Raw genomic sequence first — 22,883 nt, 5'->3', positions numbered from 1 at the left:
GAAGACTGCGGCCAGGTTCCTTTGAGGTGACGTCAAACTGCGATTCTACTTGTGTAACTTTATTATAATATTATTAGATACCAGTTGCTCGTTTTGTGCTGCCTCCTGCCCCCAATGAAACGGCACTTTTTGATTTATTACACATATTTTGGTCTATTTGTTTGGTTTGGTTCCTATAACGTGAACAAAACAAAACAAAAAAACATAAACTACTAGGCTACTTAATTCTCTTTTATTGTTCCTTAACAAATCCATTCATTCAAAAGCCCTTTAATTGTCTTTGAAAAAGATATCGAGCAATAGGCTATATATCCAAGCTATTAAATCTTCATAAATTCATTTATTTTGTTAAAGAATGCCGTATATTTTGTCGAGGTGTAATATTTTACTTTATTTTTGTTATCTATTTATCTTATTTATTTTATTTAGTTATATCCTTGGCCTGTTTTAGTAATTTTTCATTTAAGTATATATTTGCATTTCATTTGTTCATTATTTACATAGGCTATAGCCTCTATACTTTGCTGCCATCTAACGGACTTATTCTGTTATCACAGTTTACTGGATTTGCGGTCCAGAATGATATGGGCCATTTCTGTTATGCAGGAATTTCCATGCCCCCATCATGTAATGGGTGAAATAATAAACTTCTTGAAATTGAAATCATTTTTTCTTATATCAAAATAATAATTTCACTTATTGGTTGTGATTGATGCTATGTCCACACTCCACAGGAACTTCTGACATGAAAAACTGACAATTTGTTCCGACAACTGACAACTATCCCAGGTGTTTCTTGATTTTGTACTTTCTCTAATTAAAATGATAGCGTTTCATGGATGTTTTCCTTTAAATTACAGCACAAGTGTATTCAAAAGTGACTCCAAATTGCATAAAAGTTACTTTGTATCTGTCCCGATTTGTGCTCATTAAAGGGATAGTTCACAGTTTACTCACCCCCAAGTTGTTCCAAACCTGTGCTAAGTGCTTTCTTCTGCTGAACACACAAAAAAGAAGATATTTTGAAGACGGTTGGTTAATTTTTTTTCTCCATACTATGGAAGTCAATGGGACCCCTGGGCCTGTTTAGTTACCAACATTCTTCAAAATATATTCTTTTGTGTTCAGCAAAAGAAAGAAAGTCATACAGGTTTGGAACAACTTGAGGATCTAATCTATCCCTCAACAGTCTATTCCTTTAACAAATTATATGGTGAGTGCAGGTGAGGTAATACATTTCAGTATCTACATTGACAACCAAATAAACCCAGACATTGAGAAAATATCCCATATACTCTTTTATTAGTTTAAACCACAACACAAGGAGTTAGTGCAGCCATGGCGTCAGGGGCACAATACATGCTACATGTACAAAATAACTTTTAAATTGGAAAAGTTTGCCATTGCATGAATTTGGTGCGGTGCCTACGTAGGTAAACATTACAATGACAAAGGTTATGCTTGTGTAAAGCTCTTGACACTGGCAGAATGTACTTTCAAATGGAGCACAGAAATGTGCGTATTTAGAAATCGAGTCAGTGCTCAAAATGTGCAGTTGGTGCAAATGCCTGGATTTAAAAAGTAATAACATTAGGGCTGACCTTTAAAACCCTCAGTTGGAGTTCTCATTGAAGAACAGCGTGTAAAAAGTATGATTAAATACAGTCTTGGATGGTTTCAGCTGTCAAGAACGAGTTGGGAGTTCCAACAGGTACATGTTTGAGGCAAAATCATCTTTAAACCTAATGACACAACTCAAAAATGATCTTCACAAATTCATTCCATGCCTAGGCCCCACATTAATCTGCACACTGATATGCAATTTATTTCATCTGATCACATTCTGCTTGTAAGTTTAATATGGGGATATTTTTTAATGGCATAATATTTCGACCATGACAATGAATGCATGGTCTCAGTGGTGGAATTGTTCTCACCGATTACATTCGGTCACATTTAACCCCCTCACATGTGATGTACATGCTAGACATAGAAGGTGTACTATAATACTAGCCTTTTCCCATCTAGTGCACCACATTTGAAGATCTTTGCAAAACCAATGAATTATCCATCTAATTCTATTGCACAACTCAAATTTCAATAGCTGTTTTTTTCTTTTAAATAAGGCTTGTTATCATTCTTTATGCAGGATGCAAATGAGGGAAGCATTATTAAGGCAAACCTAATGGCATGCAAAGAAACTACATTTATATTCACCAACAGAACAAGCACATTTGAAGGGAAAAGTTCGATGGACATGAGCTTATCTTTTTGTCCATCCAGACGAGTGGGTAAATCCGGAATAGTTACGATTACCATAAGAATCAGTTCGGTTGACATTACGCAGTATATGGTACACATAGCTAGCATCAGTACAATAAATAGTAGCTCGATTTAATACAGCACATCAATGATGCGCAAGCTCCAGTGGATTCAGAAGGTACTTTGCACACTCTTCACATATTGGCAGTTAATTTTGACAACTTAATATGTATGTGTTAATATTCATATAATTCTATTTGTGCATGTATGTGTGTATGCATGGCATGTTCTGTATGTGTGTGAGAGAGTGTTTGTGTGTGCAAAGGTGTTTGTGTGGGTGCGTATGTGAAATTCGTTAGCAAAGAACATTCTCATGCACACAAGTGTTTCAAACACAGGAAGCGGATTCATTGAAAGGTAGTCCAAGCAACTTTTTTTATCAGTGGAAATAGCTGCAAACTGAATGGAACATTAATCATTTGTGCAGTCCCTGGCTCTTTTCCGAGACGCTCATTTTTGCAGGTCACACTGCAGCAGTAATACAATGGAGGGGTCACCCTTTGCTGCTTCTTTAAACTCTTCCAATGAGATCTGGTCGTCGTTGTTCTTATCCATCTTACTGAAGATTTTGTCGACCCGTTGCTCGGGCGTCAGGCCGTCCTCGTTCATCTTCATCATGATAACAGTCCCCACCATCTTGTAGATTGCCTTGAAATGAGAAAAGCAGAACAATTTAGATTCAAATCTTTTGGAAAGTCAGAGTCAATCCCCCTCCATTTCCTGTCCACTCTCTCTCTGACCATGAGGGGGCGACTCACTCCACATAGAACAGTGGTCCTCAAACTTTTTGACTCCTAAACTCCTAAATAAGTACCGAGAGAGTATGCGACTTCGGACGCAGCCCTAGGCTCCATATTGTCCACAACAATATTTGAAAGCCCCATGTATTTTCCAGTTGTTTATGATTCTCTGGATAAGGATCAAGGATAAGAATTTAAGAAATATTTTTACCAACAATTTTTACCCCAAATTTTTTTTTAAGGATGCACCGATATGAACCTTTTGCCCGATAATTCTTTATATTTGAAAGCCGATAACCAACATACAGGCCGAGAAACCTGATTACAAATACAAAAGTCTCACCGCCATTAAAAGCCATGTCCCAAGCACACAATTCAAATGTTCTCATTATAATTATATGTAGTCTATATTACATGCTTGCGTTGCACATGTTGCACTTAACTGTATTTTCCTTTTTTGAAGTGATTCCAGTCATATTTCAAGCAATTTAAAACCATCATGGCGAACAGTGCACATCTGAAGTGTCTCAGCTGATGGACATAATCCATTATTTATCGGCTTTAATATATTAGCCACATTTTCTTGTCGGGCAGATATCGATAACATTAAAAATTAACATATATCAGCCGCTACCGATATGGTGGCCGATATATCGTGCATCCCTAAAATATTTCAGAGCTTGGAATTAATAGACATAGAACAATGGTTTCTAAGAAAGAAAATTAGCATTAAAATATATCGAAACAATTTAAAATCATGACATTTATTTTAATTCACCCCCACAACAAATGTTTTCTTTTTTTTCTTTGAGTAACCAAAGTTCCCACAGTCTTGAAAAACCTGGATAATATGAGGTAGCCTAAATTTAAAAGTGTGAAATCCATTCTCATGGTCCATTTCTAGACTTGGAAAAATCATGTAAATTATCTTAATGTTTTAATAAATTTTTATAAAGAATATACATTTTTCTAGTTATGCCAAGCTCTAAAATATTTTATTCTATAGAAATTGTGAGTAAAACATATTTATGTTATCCAGTAAAGCATGAAAATTGTAAAAGTCAGTGGGCCTTTAAAAAATGTTGTGGACAGTTGGGGCCTTGGGGCTTTTCTTAGGTGGCTTAAATTTTAATTTAGTTTTGATTATCTTTCATTTCTTTACGCAAGTAAACAGAAGAACAGACTGAATCGAGTACCTCAATGATCTCAAGCATCTCAACTCGTGTGATTTTGCCGTCTCCATCCAGGTCGTACATGTTAAAGGCCCAGTTGAGTTTCTGTTCGAAGCTGCCTCGTGATGTGATGGACAGGGCACAGATGAACTCTCTGAAGTCGATGGTGCCGTCTCCATTCTTGTCGAAGGTTCTGAAAGCGTGCTGAGCAAACTTTGAGGCATCACCATAAGGAAAAAACTGCAAAAGAGGAAAGACAATACAATTAATCAATTTATAATCAATATTGTTTTAATTGGTAATCTAAGTTTATGTTTGTTTGTTTTTATCTGTCCTAAAATTCATTTTCTATCTTGATAGTCTTTTGAAAAATGCCTTTAAAATAACAAAAGCCTGGTCATTAAAGACAAAAGATTAAAATCAATCATTTTAAGCAACCCCTCGTAAGATAACTCTCAATTCTAACTCTCAAAGTCCCTGAAGCTGAGCAAAGCATATTCCTGAAAGTCTTATTTGGGATTTCATTTTTTTACGAAATTAATACTTTTTATTCAGCGAGACCACATTAAATTGATCTGAAGTGACAGTAAGGACATTTACAATGCTATAAAAATGAATGCAGTTTTTTATTCATCAAAGAATCCTGAAAAAAAAAACATGTATCATGGTTTCCACAAAAATATTAAGCAGCACAACTGTTTTCAACATCAATAATATAATAAGAAATGTTTCTTGAGCACCAAATCAGCATATTAGAATGATTTCTGAAGAATCATGCAAAAAATTAAGCTGTCATGACTGAAAAAAATAACATTTTTAAAAAATATATTCAAATAGAAAACAGTCTTACAATATCTTTTTCTGTATTTTCGACCAAATAAATGCAGCCTTGGTGAGCATAAGATACTTCTTTCAAAAACATTAAAAGATCCTTCCGACCCCACATTTTTGAATGGTAGCGTACGTCCTTTAATTACAGAAGTAATTTCATTTTTTAAAAAGCAGCAGAGTTGAAAAGGTACTGAATCACAGGAATGACCTCAATACTGTTATTTCTGTTGGTCAGAAATGCTCATCTTTATATTTTCTCCTATTAAAAAACAGCTTCGTTTTAGTGCTGCGGGACTTTAACTGTCATTTTGTTGCATCAAGCTGAAACAACAGGAACTTCACAGATAGCACTATGTATGCAGGAGATCTTAGTGGTAGGTGGGTGAGTGTATGTGTACAGTATGTGTGTTAACTCAGGCAATCAGCGCAGTGTCTGCCTCATTGCAGAAGAGGGCTGCAATGCGGAAGTGAGCTGTGCAGTCGGTACAAGAGCAGCACACAGCTTCTCTTTGAAGAAGGGCATCATTCCCCTTCTAATATTGTTACCCTCTCAGTGACTGAGGGCAAACATTACATTCACGCGTTCCCAATGCAGTCCCAGCCAAAGCACTATCTGTCACCTATAGTGCCAAAAACACCACTGATTTGCAATCTAATGAGCAACAGGGGGAGATAAAGGGTTTTCATGCTGGCGCCAAGATGAAGACACTCATATAAAGTGAAGATTTATAGGCACCACTGACAACAAATATATGATGTTTTCTAACCCGAAAGGGAAATGCAAATACATTAAGGTCTTTTTTGAGCAAATGCAATAGCTGAGAATTGCAAGTGTATCACTCCATATTTGAGAACCCAGTGTAAATGTTTTTAAATGTTACCTAACCTCACATTTGAGTTATTTGCCTGCTAAATATTAAACGATGGAATCACTGGAGTGTGATGGCAGGGCTGAACTAAGCTAATAATAAATTCTGAGCACTTAGGAACAGATGCCATGCTCAAAGACTGGGAAATGAGATTCTCATAGTTTGCACCAAATGGGAGAAAAGAGTGTGTGATTGTGTACCAAATGTGCCCGCAACATCAAAACTTGAAATTGCCTACTGTCAGGATTCCATCACCATCTCCTTCCACTCATTCCCTCACTCCGCCCACTCAGTCATTCACACGCTCATTGTCACCTGATTACTAATCACCGTCACCTGGACCTCATCATCAGTTCACCCATATATACCTGCTACAAACATTCAGTCATTGTCTGATATTGTCTATACATGACACAGACTCTCTGCCATACTTACCTGTATACCTACCTTCGATCCCGATCTTCTCAGCCAGTCATCATTCCGTCTTCTAAGGAACTCCATCATCATCTGCAAGAGAAAGAGAGAGACTTGGTTACACTTCAGTTAAGCTATCATCTGAAATTCAACTTACTGTTTACTCACCTGTTTCGCTGTACCGATCCATTCTGCAAATTAAAGCATTTAACTTACCATTCTGTCTGCTTTGTCTATGCCAAACCTGACAGAAGATCAGACCACCATGCAGAATCTTTCGGAATCCACAGCGAGTTCACCTGTCAATCCGATCGCCATTCATCAACACACCTCTTCAGCTTCACTTCCTCAAGCGCCCATTGCTTTGTTCACTGCCTCAGCGTGTCCCATGGCCCGACCAGCGACATTCTCCGGTGAGGCAGAGGACTGCAGTGGGTTTCTACTTCAGGTATCTTTGTATTTCTCCATGCAAGAACATCAATTCATCAACGATTCAGCTCGTGTTGCTTTCATCATTTCACTTCTGTCTGGGCAAGCACTTCAGTGAGCACAGTCTCTGTGGAATTCGGATTCGGAAGTCGTCAAATCCCTCTCCGGTTTCATACAACACTTCAAAGAAGTTTTCGGTCAAACAGCTGCCGATCTATCAGTACATGATGAACTCTACAATCTTCGTCAAGGCCAATCTTCTGTGAGTACTTTCTCCTTACGATTCCGCACTTTAGCGGCATCCAGTGGTTGGAATGAGGCAGCATTGATCACAGCTTTTCGTCATGGTTTGAACCCTAACATTCGTCAGTTGATGGTGGTTTACGACGACAGTCTGGGAATTGAGAAATTAATTCAAAAATCCATTTGAGTTTCGCAAAGACTATTAGCCTGTGATTCTCCGACTCCCACTGTATGTCCTCCGCCCACGGTTCAATCAGTCACTCCTCCAGCACCAGAGCCTATGGATCTCGGCTCCGCCCATCTTCCAACTTCAGAGCGTCAACAACGAATTCTTCATAAACTGTCTCTATTGTGCATCTGATAATCATCTTCTCAGCTCTTGCCCTGTTCGACCTCCATGCCCAGCGGTAAGCACAATTCAAGTCTCACCTAAAATTGAAGCTTTAAATCGCACCACTGTGCATGTATCAACTTCTTGTATTTGTGTCTCAGTGCAAGCCCTTATTGACTCTGGTTCGGCGGGGAATTTCATCTCCACACAGCTTCTCCAAAAATTGAACATCCGCAAACATCGCAATTCTCAAGACCTCCATGTACAAACCATCCAGGGAAAACCGCTAGGTCGAATTCGTCACTGTTCACCTACTCTGACGCTGCGTGTTGGTTGTCTTCATTCAGAGGAGATTTCTTTTATGGTGCTGGAGGAGTCCACCGCTGAGGTCATCCTGGGACACCCCTGGTTAGTTCAACATCAGCCGACGTTCCACTGGAAATCTGGTGAAGTATTACGTTGGGGTGAGTCCTGCCATTTGTCCTGTCTATCATCCATTAAGAAAATCCCTTCATCATCGACGCCTCAGAAGAGGTCCAAAGTTCCTGTTTGTTCCACCTCGGTTGAGAGCCCTGAAGTAGAGCATCAAGTAGAGATTCCAGTGGAGTACCAGGCGTGCCAGGATGTGTTCAGCAAGAAACTGGCTACTAAACTACCACCTCATCGGTCATGGGACTGCGCAATCGACTTGCTACCTGGAGCCACTCTACCTAAAGGTCGTATCTATCCACTGTCCATCCCGGAGCAGAAGGCCATGGAGGAGTATGTGGAGGAGGCTTTACAACAACAGTTCATCCGCACATCGACCTCCCCTGCCGCTTCAAGTTTCTTCTTTGTGGGTTAGAAGGACGGAGGCTTGAGGCCCTGCATCGATTATTGTCATCTCAACTCTCAAACCGTCAAATACAGTTATCCCCTTCCTCTGGTCCCAGCTGCCTTGGAGAAGGTGCGTGGAGCTCGCATATTTTCGAAACTGGACCTTCGGAGTGCATACAACTTGATCCGAATACGGCATGGAGATGAGTGGAAGACAGCGTTCGTCACCCCATCTGGCCATTATGAATATCAGGTTATGCCCTTCGGGCTGTCCAACGCTCCAGCGGTCTTCCAAGGATACATGAACGAAGTGTTCCGTGAGTACCTCAACCGCTTTGTGATTGTCTACATTGACGATATCCTCATCTATTCATCTTCAATTGCTGAACACCATCGTCATGTCATTCAAGTACTAGAGAAACTGAGAGAACACAAGCTTTACCTGAAATTGGAGAAGTGTGAGTTCCATATCACCTCTGTTCAGTTCCTGGGTTACATCATAGATCAGCATGGTATCCAGATGGACCAGAGGAAGGTGGAAACAATCCAAGACTGGCCATTACCCACATCTGTCAAAGAACTTCAAAGATTCCTCGGTTTTGCAAACTTCTACAGAAGATTAATCAAGAACTACAGTCTCATCAGTGCTCCTCTCACATCTTCATTAAAGAATCGACCCAAGTCTCTGTCCTTGAATCCCACAGCTATCCAAGCCTTCCATCGCCTCAAAGAAGTCTTCACGACAGCACCAATCCTCATCCATCCCAATCCAGAACTTCCTTTCTTCGTTGAGGTCGATGCATCTTCCACTGGGGTTGGAGCGGTGCTGTCACAGCGGCAGGGTGAGCCTCCCAGACTCCATCCATGTGCCTTTTCCAAAAAGCTGTCCCCGGCGGAGCAAAACTACAACATCGGCAACCGGGAACTGCTAGCCATAAAACTGGCTTTAGAAGAATGGAGACATTGGCTGGAGGGAGCAAATCACCAGTTCGAAGTAATTACAGATCATCGCAACTTGGAATATCCTAAAATCACCCAGAACATCCTATCAACCATAACACCCCAGCGTGATTTTGCGTGACTCAGCCGAGCCAGTTAGTGTGTTTACAAGATGGCTGCCGTGTAGTGAGTGAGTGCTGTGAGCTCTCTTCTGCTGGCTCTACTATTTGTCTACTAAGGATGTTGTGATTTATATTTTCATTTCAAAAAGTATTTTGTGCTAACGATCTACATGTGGTGAAACAAGAAAGAAATACTAAAACAGCCTCTAGCTTCAACCATATGAGCTTTGTGAATTCACCTTTCTTTCTGTGCGAGTGGAAACGCAACTGGCCTCACAATGGGTGAATCAATTACTCTCCAAAGCATTTTTGATATGATGCAGCAAATGAAGCTCGACATGATTTCACATATTGACTCTAAAATAGATTCACTTCGACCCAGTCTGGAGAAAATAGATGACTCACTTCATATGCTTGGAGATCAGGTCAATGAGATTCAGCTGAGAGTTAGCGCAAACAAAGATAACATAGCTGATCTGGTCAAACGCGTAAAGTTGCTCGAAAAGGAAAATACTGACCTTAAAGCATGGACTGAAGACGCCGAGAACCGAAGCAGACGCTCTAATTTAAGATTCATCGGCATTCCTGAGAAGGCTGAGGCCAAAGATATTCTCGGCTTCATGAATCATCTGATTCCACAGCTCCTAGGTGAAACAAATTTCTCCGTTCCTCCTATGATTGAGCGTTGTCATCGCATCGGTATCATGGACAATGTTAAAGCCAAGGGTCCCAGGCCTATCTTGGTAAAGTTTCAACATTTCCAAGACAAGCTGAAGATAATGAAACTAGCCAGGGACAAGAAGGACCTCCTTCAGTACAAAGTGAGGGCTGTGAATCGAGAGGGCTCCTCAAAAGAAGTTCGAGTCTATATTTACCCGGACTTCTCCGCTGGTGTAGTCCAGAGACGCAGAGAATTTGATACTGTGAAGAAAAAGTTCCGTGATCGGGACATTGAATATGGCCTGATCTTTCCCTCCACGCTGAGAGTTACCCACGCTGGTAAGAAACATTTCTTTCATACTCCTGGTGAAGCTGAGAAATTCCTCGGTGCAATTTCCTCCAATAACTCCTCCATTGACTTTGATATGGCAACAGACTAATGACTGGTGATCAGTGGATAGTACCAGCGCTAGCATAATACATTGCCTGCTGATGAACTTTTTTTTATTTAGAACTCTTCTGTTATTTATATCTGTGAATTTATTTAATCATCGGACTGGCATTGAGTTTATGTTTCATATATTCAGTCTTGTCGCTGACAGAATAACTGTGTTGGCAACTGCTGCTTTACTTTTGCTTTCTTTTTGGCAAACTTGTTTATGTGCAATGCTAGTGGCGGCTGCTTTATTACTGTTTGCCGTAGGCTATAGCATAACACAAGTGTTGTAAAATAGCTTATCACTAAAAGATGGGTTAGTCTAAATGATGTAAACTGGGTATGATAGATGCCCATAAATAATTTGTTTAGTAAAATTATAGAATTGTTTTGGGTTTTTGAAGCTAATAAATTATGAAGCTGTCGAAGCATATTATTATTATTGTTATTATTATTATTATTATTATCTTATCTTATTTTTGTTTGCTTGTCTTCTGACGACTTCATAAAAGCCCTTTATCTTACTGTTAGTAGATCTGGATTTTTCATTTGATATGTTCGCATTATGCTGAGCCATGTAGATTGAGCTGCGTATTATTTTTTATTTTTTATTATTACTTATTTGGAAAGAGCTGTATGTGTTTACTCCAATGCCATATGCGCTTTCCTGTTTGGTCTATGTGTGAGTGCGTGTGCCTGTGTTTTTGTTTGTTGCTCTCCTTCTGCCTCTCTCTCCACTTATTCTGCCTGCTATATACCTCAATCTGCGATGATGCTCTGTGTGCATTCTTATTGCCAGATTATACACATATTTATTCAGTTACTTTGGAACAATGAATTGTGCTAAAGGGCTGTATGTTATTCATTTGAACATTAGGAGTTTGCCACCGAAAATGGATTTATTGAGAGCCTGGCTTACCTATAATAAACCCCATGTAATTACTTTGTCTGAAACTTGGCTAAACAGCAATATTTCTGATGATGATGTCAAACTTGACAATTATGCTCTATTTAGGAATGATAGAGGTTCAAGAGGTGGGGGCCTCTTAATATATGTATCTTTAAATTTGACTGCAGAACTTGTTCTTCCAAATGAGTATCCCCGGCATTTTGAAAGCCTTTTTGTCAAAATCATTTTTCATGAAAACAAACGATTAATCATTGGAAATATTTATAAACCTCCATCTGCGCCAGCAGAAACTACTGATTTTATTTTGTCTACCATTAATTCTTTAGACTGCAAATGTGAAAAGATTATATTAGGTGACTTCAATTCTAATTGGCTAGATCGCTCATCTCAAAAAGATCGCAATCTCTTTAACAGTATAAATCTAACTCAACTTATAACTGAACCTACTAGAGTCGGTCCCAGTTCCTCTTCTTTGCTTGACTGGATTCTAGTCTCCCACCCTGACAGGATTTTACAATCTGGGGTATTACCGGATTCTTTTAGTGACCATTCTATGGTTTTTTGTATTTGGAAAATTAAAGTGCCTCGTCTTCCTTCTAAATTGATTAAAGTAAGACAATTTAATAAAATTAATCCTGAACTCTTTATACAGGATATATTAAATATAAACTGGGAGAGATTTCAATTAATTCCATCTGTGGAAGATGCTTGGAATTTTTTTTATACCGAGTTTTTTGAGATTATTAACAAGCATGCTCCTTGGATATCAATTAGGGTCAAGGGTCGACATCTACCTTGGATCAAGGGAGATCTCATATACTTATTCAAACAAAGAGACAAGGCCTGGAAAAAATACCGTAACACAAAGGACTCTACTGACTGGAATGTATATAAGGAGTTAAGGAATAAATGTAAAACCAATACAAGAAATGCTAAAGCAAATTACTATAAGGATTGCCTATCAACTGATTTTAAGAACCCGAAGAAATTTTGGAAGAGAATCAATGGTATAACCAATAAATCTATTAAAAGCTCTACAACACATATTAGATTAAACAATCAAACTGTGAGTGAACCTTTATTAATTGCAGAGGCATTCAGCCAGCACTTTTCTACAATTGGCAGCTCTCTGTCCGGTTACACTTACTCTGGTCTTACATCGACTCAGAATAGGTGTGGCAGCTCCTTTTGTTTTAAAACTATTTTTCCAATTGATGTTCAGCGGGTTATTGATAGTCTAAGTTCTGGATGTAATGCTGGTCCAGATGGTCTGGAAATTAAGTTCTTTAAACTTGCCTCTCATGTTTTGTCCTTTCCACTGGCTGACTTATTTAATTTATCTTTAGCATCTTGTGAAACACCCATTTCATGGAAAAGTGCTAGACTAATCCCTCTTCATAAAGGAGGTGACACTTCAGACACTAATAATTATAGACCAATTTCTATTATCAATAGTATAGCAAAAATATTTGAAAAACTAATATTTAATCAATTATCTACATATCTTACAGACTATAATATATTATCTCCATATCAATCAGGTTTTCGACCTAGCCATTCAACCACCACTGCTCTTTTAAAATTTACAAATGATATACTGTCAGCAGCTGACAGTAATATGCTTACGGGTGCTATATTTATTGATCTTTCAAAAGCATTTGATATGGTTGATCATTATCTTCTTTTAGATAAATTGTATGCCATTGGTCTTTCTTCGAACTCTTTATTATTTTTTAATTCATTTCTTCATAATAGAAGTCAGTGTGTTTCCTTTCTAGGAAGTCAATCAGATTTCAAGATCATTGATAAAGGTGTTCCACAGGGCTCATCCTTAGGTCCTCTCTTGTTCTCAATCTTTATTAATGATCTTTCTCAAATCTGTTCTGATTGTCAAATTCATTTATATGCAGATGACACTGTATTATACTTTTCCAGCTCTGATATTTCACAAATTCAGTACTCTTTACAATCTGATTTCAATTTGGTTCAAGGTTGGTTTTCCTCAAACAAGCTTCTGTTGAATAAGAAAAAAACATATAATATGTTGTTTTGCACTCGACCTAATCCTTCGCTGTTAACTGTTAACTGGTCTATTAGCCTTCTTGATGGAACAGCAATAGATAAAATGGAAGAACTTAAATATCTAGGCCTTTGGCTTGACTCTCAGCTATCTTTTAAATTTCATATTAATTCAATCACTAAGAAAATATTTGGGTGTCTGAAATCACTATATCGTTCTGCTGACTGCTTCTCACAAGAAGTCAGGAAAAGAATTATTACACAACTTATATTCCCAATACTGGACTATGCTGATGTGATTTATGGTAACACCTTTGAAACAAATCTGTATCCTCTTAATGTGGTATATAATAGTCTTTGCAGATTTGTGCTCCGGTGTCCTTATAGAACCCATCACTGTTTAATGTACGAGTCCTTGAACTGGCCAGCCCCGAAGTCCAGAAGGCAACTCCATTGGTTAACACTTATTTTCAAATGTATTCATTTTAATTTTCCTTCATATCTGAAAGATCTTTTAATCCCTTTCAGTTCTCAATATAGCCTAAGGCACTTGGATCAACTGTTTCTAGTTACACCTAGAATCAGTAAAGAAATTGGTCGTCGTGCATTCAAATATAAAGCTCCATCAGATTGGAATAACCTTCCTTCCTCACTTAGGTCGATCACTTCTTTTCATATTTTCAAATCTTCTCTAATCACACATTTTCAAACATCCTGCCTTTGTTTCTAAACTGGTTTTGGACTCACATTACTCACTGTTCAGTTTATCGTATATATATTGTGTACATGTATTGTATTCTTTATTTGTGCATGCAAGCAGATGTATTTATAAGGGGGTGTATAGTATGCTTATGTGTACAAATGTCTACTATTTTTCGCAGAGGGATCTTATTTTTTTGTCATTTTTATTTTTTTATTTTTATTTACTTATTTATTCATGGGGGCTAGTTTCAGGGAGCATTGTTGGAGAGTGTGTGGGTATGTGAGTGTGTGTATGTCTTTGTGCTTATGTGTTTGAAATTATCTTTAATATTTACTCTTTATTATCTTGTATTGTTCGTTATGATTGTAAGGACCCCCTTGAAAATGAGATGGTACATCTCAAGGGGCTATCCTTGAAATAAAGAATAAAGAAAGAAAGAATATCTTCGTGAGGCAAGAAGATTGAATCCTCGCCAGGCCCGCTGGGCACTCTTCACTCGATTCAACTTTGTTGTTACTTACCGTCCAGGAAGTAAGAATTGCAAGGCAGACGCTCTTTCCAGACTCCATTCATCTTCAGAGGACCTCAGTACTGAAACCATCCTCCCTCCAGCCTTAATCCTCAGTCCCATTCTCTGGGACATCGACCAGCAAATCTCTCAGGAAAATTCTCGCCATCCTGCTCCGCCGGGAGGTCCAGAAGGGCGTACTTTCGTACCTCAACATCTTCGTACTCCCCTTCTGGACTCTGCTCACACAGTTCCGGGCTCTGGACATCCAGGTAGCAAGCGTACCCTCTCGCTCCTCAGTCAGCGGTACTGGTGGCCGTCCATCTCCGAAGATGTCTCCAGGTTCGTCCGTGGCTGCTCAGTCTGCGCCATCACCAACACTCCCAGGAAACTACCTGAGGGTAAACTTGTGCCACTACCTATACCCAGACGCCCTTGGTCACACATCGGAGTGGACTTCATGACTGACCTTCCTAGATCCAGTGGATTTACCTGTGTGCTCGTCGTTGTGGATAGATTTTCCAAAGGCTGCAAGCTGATACCTTTACCTGGTTTACCCATGGCTTTAGAAACAGCTGAAGCATTGTTTCATCATGTATTCAGAAATTTCGGCATTCCAGAAGACATTGTTTCGGACAGGGGACCCCAATTCATATCCCGGGTGTGGCACGCCTTCAAGCTCCTCGGGGTCACTGTCAGCCTCTCTTCAGGATATCATCCGCAGACCAACGGCCAGACTGAGCGGAAGATTCAGGAGATAGGACATTATCTGAGAACTTATTGCCACCAGTACCAAGACAGCTGGAACCGATACCTCCCCTGGGCGGAATACGCTCAGAATTCCCTCACTCAGCGTACCACCGGGCTCACCCCCTTTCAGTGCTTCCTCGGATATCAGCCACCTCTCTTCCCTTGGTCGGGTGAGCCCTCGGAGGTTCCAGCTGTCGACTTTTGGTTCCATCAGATCTAGGGGGTATGGGACTCAGCTCATGTGCATCTACAACAGGCAGTGCAGAGGCACAAGGATCAAGCGGATCGTCTACGAGCCGATACACCCCAATACCAACCTGGTCAGAAGGTGTGGTTATCGACGAGGGACATTCGCCTCCGCCTGCCTTGCCGTAAGCTGAGTCCTCGATTCATTGGACCTTTCACCATCCAGAGGCAGTTGAACGAAGTAACCTACAGACTCAACCTTCCACCTCAGTACAAGATCTCTCCTTCCTTCCATGTCTCTCTCCTCAAACCCTTCACTGACCCAGTCTCTTCTGTTCCCTCAGATTCCACCTCGGATGACGTGCCTCCTCCTCCCATTCCTGTGGAAGAAGAGGCCATCTACAGAGTTCGATCCATCATGGACTCCCGGTGGCGAGGTCCCCGTCCGGAGTATCTGGTGGACTGGGAGGACTACGGTCCAGAGGAGCGTTCCTGGGTGCTCCGTGATGATATCCTAGATCCAGCCTTACTCTCCCAGTTCCATTCTGACCATCCTGACCACCCAGCTCCCAGGGGTCGTGGTCGACCTCGCCGCCGGCAACATCTCTCTTCCCAGCCGTCAAGAGCCGCCTCGGGAGGGGGGGGTACTGTCAGGATTCCATCACCATCTCCTTCCACTCATTCCCTCACTCCGCCCACTCAGTCATTCACACGCTCATTGTCACCTGATTACTAATCACCGTCACCTGGACCTCATCAGTTCACCCATATATACCTGCTACAAACATTCAGTCATTGTCTGATATTGTCTATACATGACACAGACTCTCTGCCATACTTACCTGTATACCTACCTTCGATCTCGATCTTCTCAGCCAGTCACCATTCCGTCTTCTAAGGAACTCCATCATCTGCAAGAGAAAGAGAGACTTGGTTACACTTCAGTTAAGCTATCATCTGAAATTCAACTTACTGTTTACTCACCTGTTTCGCTGTACCGATCCATTCTGCAAATTAAAGCATTTAACTTACCATTCTGTCTGCTTCGTCTACGCCAAACCTGACACCTACATTATGGGGAGCTGGCAATGGTCCTCATGAGGCTTAATAAATACACAAAATAATATCTTTATGAAAATATAAAAAAATTTTAATAAACACTGACCTAAATATTTAAGTACTGACAAAAATAGTTAAGTAAACTTTTTTTTTTTTCTTTTTTTTTTTTTTCTTTTTTTTTTTGCAGTGCAACCCAAACTAAAATTCTAGTATGAGATGCACTATATCTGATACACTTTGCACTGCACATATATTTGAACACAAGACACCAACACAAACCGCAGTGGTCTTTGATTTCATCAGAAAGAAAAATCAAGTGATCCAACATTTTTTAAAAATATATTCAAATAGAAAACAGTTTTACAATATCTTTTTCTGTATTTTTGACCAAATAAATGCAGCCTTGGTGAGCATAAGATACTACTTTCAAAAAAAAAATTTTAATAAAAAACACTGACCTAAATATTTAAGTACTGACAAAAATAGTTAAGTAAACTTTTTTTTTTTTTTGCAGTGCAACCCAAACTAAAATTCTAGCATGAGATACACTATATCTGATACACTTTGCACTGTACATATACTTGAACACAAGACACCAACACAAACCGCAGTGGTCTTTGATTTCATCAGAAAGAAAGAAAAATCAAGTGATCCAACACAGCGTCACACTGTGATAATGCAGCATGCTCACATATATCAAAGAGTTTACAGTGTCAAACTCCTCCAGAAAGCAGAAGGCCTCTGGGAAAGTACAGGTCTGGTCATAAGCCCTGCCAGACTGGCATTGGGTGGAGAAGAGAGAGCTGAGACAGGAAGTAATGCACACTGTGATGTACCCTGCACACATGCAAAATGATTCTCTCATGGGGCTGGCCCTTCTGCTCCATATGGCCTTGCCCTTCACCAAAGTAGAGGAGAGCAAAAGAAAACAAACAAAGTGCAAGTCATGAAGAACTGGAGAGCTACTGCTGGGCTGTGCGACCCCCTACATACGTTTTTCCGTGCGAATCTGGCAGGTTATGAAATGTTTTGTTATGTAAAACAGAGTTTTTTTTTAATAACTATCTAGGGCAAGGCTGTGTGAAATTCTTGAATTTCACATCACATTAATATTCTTCTTTTCACTTTGTTTTGGATCCAAGCACAATCCGAATGTAGAAATAGATCTCCACATGTATATAAGATCTGTCAGGGGATGTGTTGTTGTTATCACATGAGAATGCCACCTGATCAGGTTCCAAGTATCTGTTATTCTCTGATGAGTACATAAAGGAGATTATTTGCCATATTCAAGACAATGCAGAATAATATACCAGCTTATTTGTGTTTTTATAATGTCTTTTTACAGTAGATTGGTTGTGTTAAAGGAAACTAAAATGACAATTCTGCCATCATTTACTCGCTCTAATGTCCTTGGCTGTATTATTTTATTTCTTCTGTGAAACAAAAGGAAATTTTCCAACAGGCTGTCCGATCTGCTTTTTTTTTTCATATAAGGAAAGTGGATGGTATTCTAGTTGCCAAGTTGCAAAATGGACCATAAAAGAAAATAAAAATAAAATTTGTGTGTAATATACACGTACTATTTAAAAGCAAGACTTTTTTTGTAAGAAATATTTTTCTTTATATTTTTATTCAGCAAGGGTGCTTTAAGTTGATAAAAAGTGTCAGTAAAGAAGGTTATAATGTTACAAAAGATTATTTTAAATAAATGTTTTCCAAAAATAAATTAAGCAGCTCAGCCGTTTGACCATTTGTATTGTTAATATTAGGAAATGTTCCTTGAGCACCAGATCAAAATATTAAAATGATTTATGAAGAATCATGTGATTCTGAAGACTAGACTAATAGCTGGTAAAAATTTAGCTTTGCACAGGAGTTACATTGCACATTACATTGTAGCATATGAAAATAGAAAAGTTATTTTAAATTGTGATATTTCACAATTTTTACTGTATTTTCGATCACATAAATGCTGCCTTGGTGAGCATAGGAGACCTCTTTCAAAAACATTAAAAAATCTTACCAACCCAAACATAGGAACGTTAGTGATCACTTTGAGCATGACAGTATTAATATCCATCTACTTTTGCTGTCCAGAACATAGCAGCTCAGAAATGTCCCTAACATCTCCTTCTGTGTTTCACAGAAGAAATAATTAATTATGGGGTTAGAATGACATGAGGAGTAACTGATGATCAAATCTTCATATTTGGGAGAACTATCCCTTTAAAGGGACTATGTGTAGCTTTTTAGGTATTTTATTATCTAAAATCAATATTTTTATTAATAAATATGCCCTCAATGGTGTACAAATACCTATGCCAATGATCAGACTAATCCTCGTGAACGAAGAATTTATTATCTTTATATACATGGGACGGGTAGGTCCACGGAGGCTTCCATGTAGTTCCGCCATCTTGAAAAACTATAATAGCAGAGAGGAACAAAAAGTACTAGGCCAACACGTTTCCACAACGCGTTTTCGTTCAGAACCAGCGTCACGTGACTGAAGCCAGCAGAAGCGGAGGATTACAAAAACAAGGGTTAATGTCGGGATAGCTAATGCAGGAGAAAGCTTTCAGAAGAGACGCTGAAGTTGCCTGCTTTCTTCTCGACAGGTAAGTCAATGTTACGGTCTTAATTACAAGCTTTTTTTTTCATTGCTTGGTTGTGTACTTTATTATACAGACAGTAGAACATTTATAGTTAAAAGTTAAACAGGCTCTTTGATGAATAGCAGCTATTGAGTAAAGTAACATTAGAGAAGGCGCTGCCGCTGATGATGATGATATCTAACAATGCACGTACTTCAAAAAATATATCGAGTAAAGAAGGCATGTCCAAGAGCAGAATGTGTCTAAATATTATACAGAAAACATAGAGAAGAATGTATATGTTTAGTATAGAGCTTAAAAATATGGCTTGTTGGAAAATGTATAAAAATTTAAATAATACATTTATAAACATGTAAATTAATTAAATAAATAAATAAAATTTGGGAGAAAATTCATTAATAAGAAATAAAAGAGTTATAAATATTAAAAAGAAAAATAATACATTATACAAATAACATTATTAATACTACTAATTACCATAGTTAATGTTTTTCACAGTCAGTAATTCATACTGTAGCATTCTTTTTTCGTTGTTTCAAGTTTCAGTTTGTTTTAAATAACAAACCTGTTCACCCGAAGAAAAACTCAAAGTGCTATTATAAGACATCCTGTCATAGCTTTTTGGTACATAACGGCTACCGTAGATGCAATGCGCATTTGAAAAAGTGAGGCGCTGGAGAGCATTATTCGTTTGAATGCAAAATACAAGTTCACCACTAGATGGGAGAAATTCCTACACACAGTCCCTTTAATGTATGGATACATATGCATAATTTAAAACTCTGAAGGACCTTTTTATAATAATAACAACTGTGAGACCATTTTTATCCCGGAGAATAAACTTTCAAAACTGCAGAGGAGAAGGGTGTCTTAGTGGTTAAAGATCTGGGCTGGTAACTAAAACATTGTGGGTTTGAAATGATTCATTAGCTACCACCACTGTATCCATAAGTCAAGTCAAGTCACCTTTATTTATAAAGCGCTTTATACAATGCAGATTGTTTCAAAGCAGCTTTACAGCGATAACAGGAAAATGATGCATTTCGGCAGTTGTTCAGCTGAAGTCAGTTCAGTGCTGATTCAGTTCCATTGTAAAGATCATGAATTATCAAATGAGTTCATTTATCTATTACGCAGTTCTGCAAAAAATTACAGTTCTCAACTAAGCAAGTCCTGAGTAAGACAATTAATCCCAAACTTCTCAAGGTTGACTGTCTCTGTAGAAAAGAAATTGTGTTAGTCGCTTTGGATAAATGGATCTGCTAACTAAATAAATGCAAATGAGTGAGAAGGTGAGAAAGACTCCCGGTGAGAATACAAGGGTTACACAGTTGTTGAATTAAACTGATGAAGGGTGTGAGGCGAACTGCACGACCACAGAAACCCCTGCAGAGTCCAGCCACTAAACGCCTGTGTAATCAGAGCACAAACTGATGCCAACCTTAGCCACGTCTGAGACAGTCTACATCCCTGTCACGCTGCTCCTAATGCAGGCCATTTAACGGTGCGAAAGTCATGGATATTTCCTCGAGGGGCAGCATATCAGAGTACCTGAACCTATTAAATGTGCACAGCGGAATATAATGCCTGAACATCCAGGATGGTGCAAACAACAGTGGAATGAATGAAGCATTATTCACCATGTTTATTTTGTCTAATAAACTTCATTTGACAGATGCTTTTATAAAACATTCAGGAGTTTTTCATTTTTTTCATTTTTAAAAACAGTAATAATTCAATATTGTTATCAAAATCTGTTTAAACTTTTTGACTAATCTAAAGAAATCCCATAAAGATTATATTCAATGATACTGAATTAGTCTTTTTAACTATATTTTTATTGTATAATTACTGTATAATTATATATATATATAAGTGCCATCTGAAATTTTCTTCTAGAATGATAATTTTTATCAAGCTTGTATATTCAAATTCGGTAATTTCACTTAAATGGCAATGAAAATTACCTATTAATTGTCATTTAAGTGAAATTACTGAACTTAAATATACGAGCTTGATAAAAATGATCATTCTAGAAGAAAATTTCAGATGGCACTTAGAGGCTTTTGCATCTGAACTCTTCATATACAGTGAGGAAAATAAGTATTTGAACACCCTGCTATTTTGCAAGTTCTCCCACTTGGAAATCATGGAGGGGTCTGAAATTGTCATCGTAGGTGAATGTCCACTGTGAGAGACATAATCGAAAAAAAAAAAAAACACAAATCACAATATATGATTTTTTAACTATTTATTTGTATGATACAGCTGCAAATAAGTATTTGAACACCTGTCTATCAGCTAGAATTCTGACCCTCAAAGACCTGTTAGTCTGCCTTTAAAATGTCCACCTCCACTCCATTTATTATCCTAAATTAGATATACCTGTTTGAGGTCGTTAGCTGCATAAAGACACCTGTCCACCCCATACAATCAGTAAGAATCCAACTACTAACATGGCCAAGACCAAAGAGCTGTCCAAAGACACTAGAGACAAAATTGTACACCTCCACAAGGCTGGAAAGGGCTACGGGGAAATTGCCAAGCAGCTTGGTGAAAAAAGGTCCACTGTTGGAGCAATCATTAGAAAATGGAAGAAGCTAAACATAACTGTCAATCTCCCTCGGACTGGGGCTCCATGCAAGATCTCACCTCGTGGGGTCTCAATGATCCTAAGAAAGGTGAGAAATCAGCCCAGAACTACACGGGAGGAGCTGGTCAATGACCTGAAAAGAGCTGGGACCACCGTTTCCAAGGTTACTGTTGGTAATACACTAAGACGTCATGGTTTGAAATCATGCATGGCACGGAAGGTTCCCCTGCTTAAACCAGCACATGTCAAGGCCCGTCTTAAGTTTGCCAATGACCATTTGGATGATCCAGGGGAGTCATGGGAGAAAGTCATGTGGTCAGATGAGACCAAAATAGAACTTTTTGGTCATAATTCCACTAAACGTGTTTGGAGGAAGAAGAATGATGAGTACCATCCCAAGAACACCATCCCTACTGTGAAGCATGGGGGTGGTAGCATCATGCTTTGGGGGTGTTTTTCTGCACATGGGACAGGGCGACTGCACTGTATTAAGGAGAGGATGACCGGGGCCATGTATTGCGAGATTTTGGGGAACAACCTCCTTCCCTCAGTTAGAGCATTGAAGATGGGTCGAGGCTGGGTCTTCCAACATGACAATGACCCGAAGCACACAGCCAGGATAACCAAGGAGTGGCTCTGTAAGAAGCATATCAAGGTTCTGGTGTGGCCTAGCCAGTCTCCAGACCTAAACCCAATAGAGAATCTTTGGAGGGAGCTCAAACTCCGTATTTCTCAGCGACAGCCCAGAAACCTGACTGATCTAGAGAAGATCTGTGTGGAGGAGTAGGCCAAAATCCCTCCTGCAGTGTGTGCAAACCTGGTGAAAAACTACAGGAAACGTTTGACCTCTGTAATTGCAAACAAAGGCTACTGTACCAAATATTAACATTGATTTTCTCAGGTGTTCAAATACTTATTTGCAGCTGTATCATACAAATAAATAGTTAAAAAATCATACATTGTGATTTCTGGATTTTTTTTTTTAGATTATGTCTCTCACAGTGGACATGCACCTACGATGACAATTTCAGACCCCTCCATGATTTCTAAGTGGGAGAACTTGCAAAATAGCAGGGTGTTCAAATACTTATTTTCCTCACTGTATATATATATATATATATATATATATATATATATATATATATATATATATATATATATATATATATATATATACACACACACACGCACACAAATAGATATATTTTTTCTT

General features: G+C 38.8%; 1 protein-coding gene across 1 annotated transcript in view; it reads right to left on the bottom strand.

Moving 5' to 3' along the window:
- Positions 1–1,285: 1,285 nt before the first annotated feature.
- The window catches only part of vsnl1a (visinin-like 1a), a 43,446-nt gene continuing 21,848 nt past the window's right edge, over positions 1,286–22,883 (bottom strand). The window contains exons 3-4 of the mRNA XM_084090696.1: positions 4,259–4,474; positions 1,286–2,970 (exon numbers count right to left, since the gene is read on the bottom strand). Of these exons, the coding sequence (XP_083946822.1) occupies positions 2,773–2,970; positions 4,259–4,474 (414 nt within the window). The 3' untranslated portion in view covers positions 1,286–2,772. The remainder of the gene's footprint in view (positions 2,971–4,258; positions 4,475–22,883) is intronic.

This window comes from Abramis brama (genome assembly GCF_963993115.1).
Source record: "Abramis brama genome assembly, chromosome: 18".
NCBI lineage: Eukaryota > Metazoa > Chordata > Actinopteri > Cypriniformes > Leuciscidae > Abramis > Abramis brama.
The sequence above is the reverse complement of the archived record's forward strand: the minus strand, read 5'-3'. Positions and strand labels throughout refer to the sequence as shown.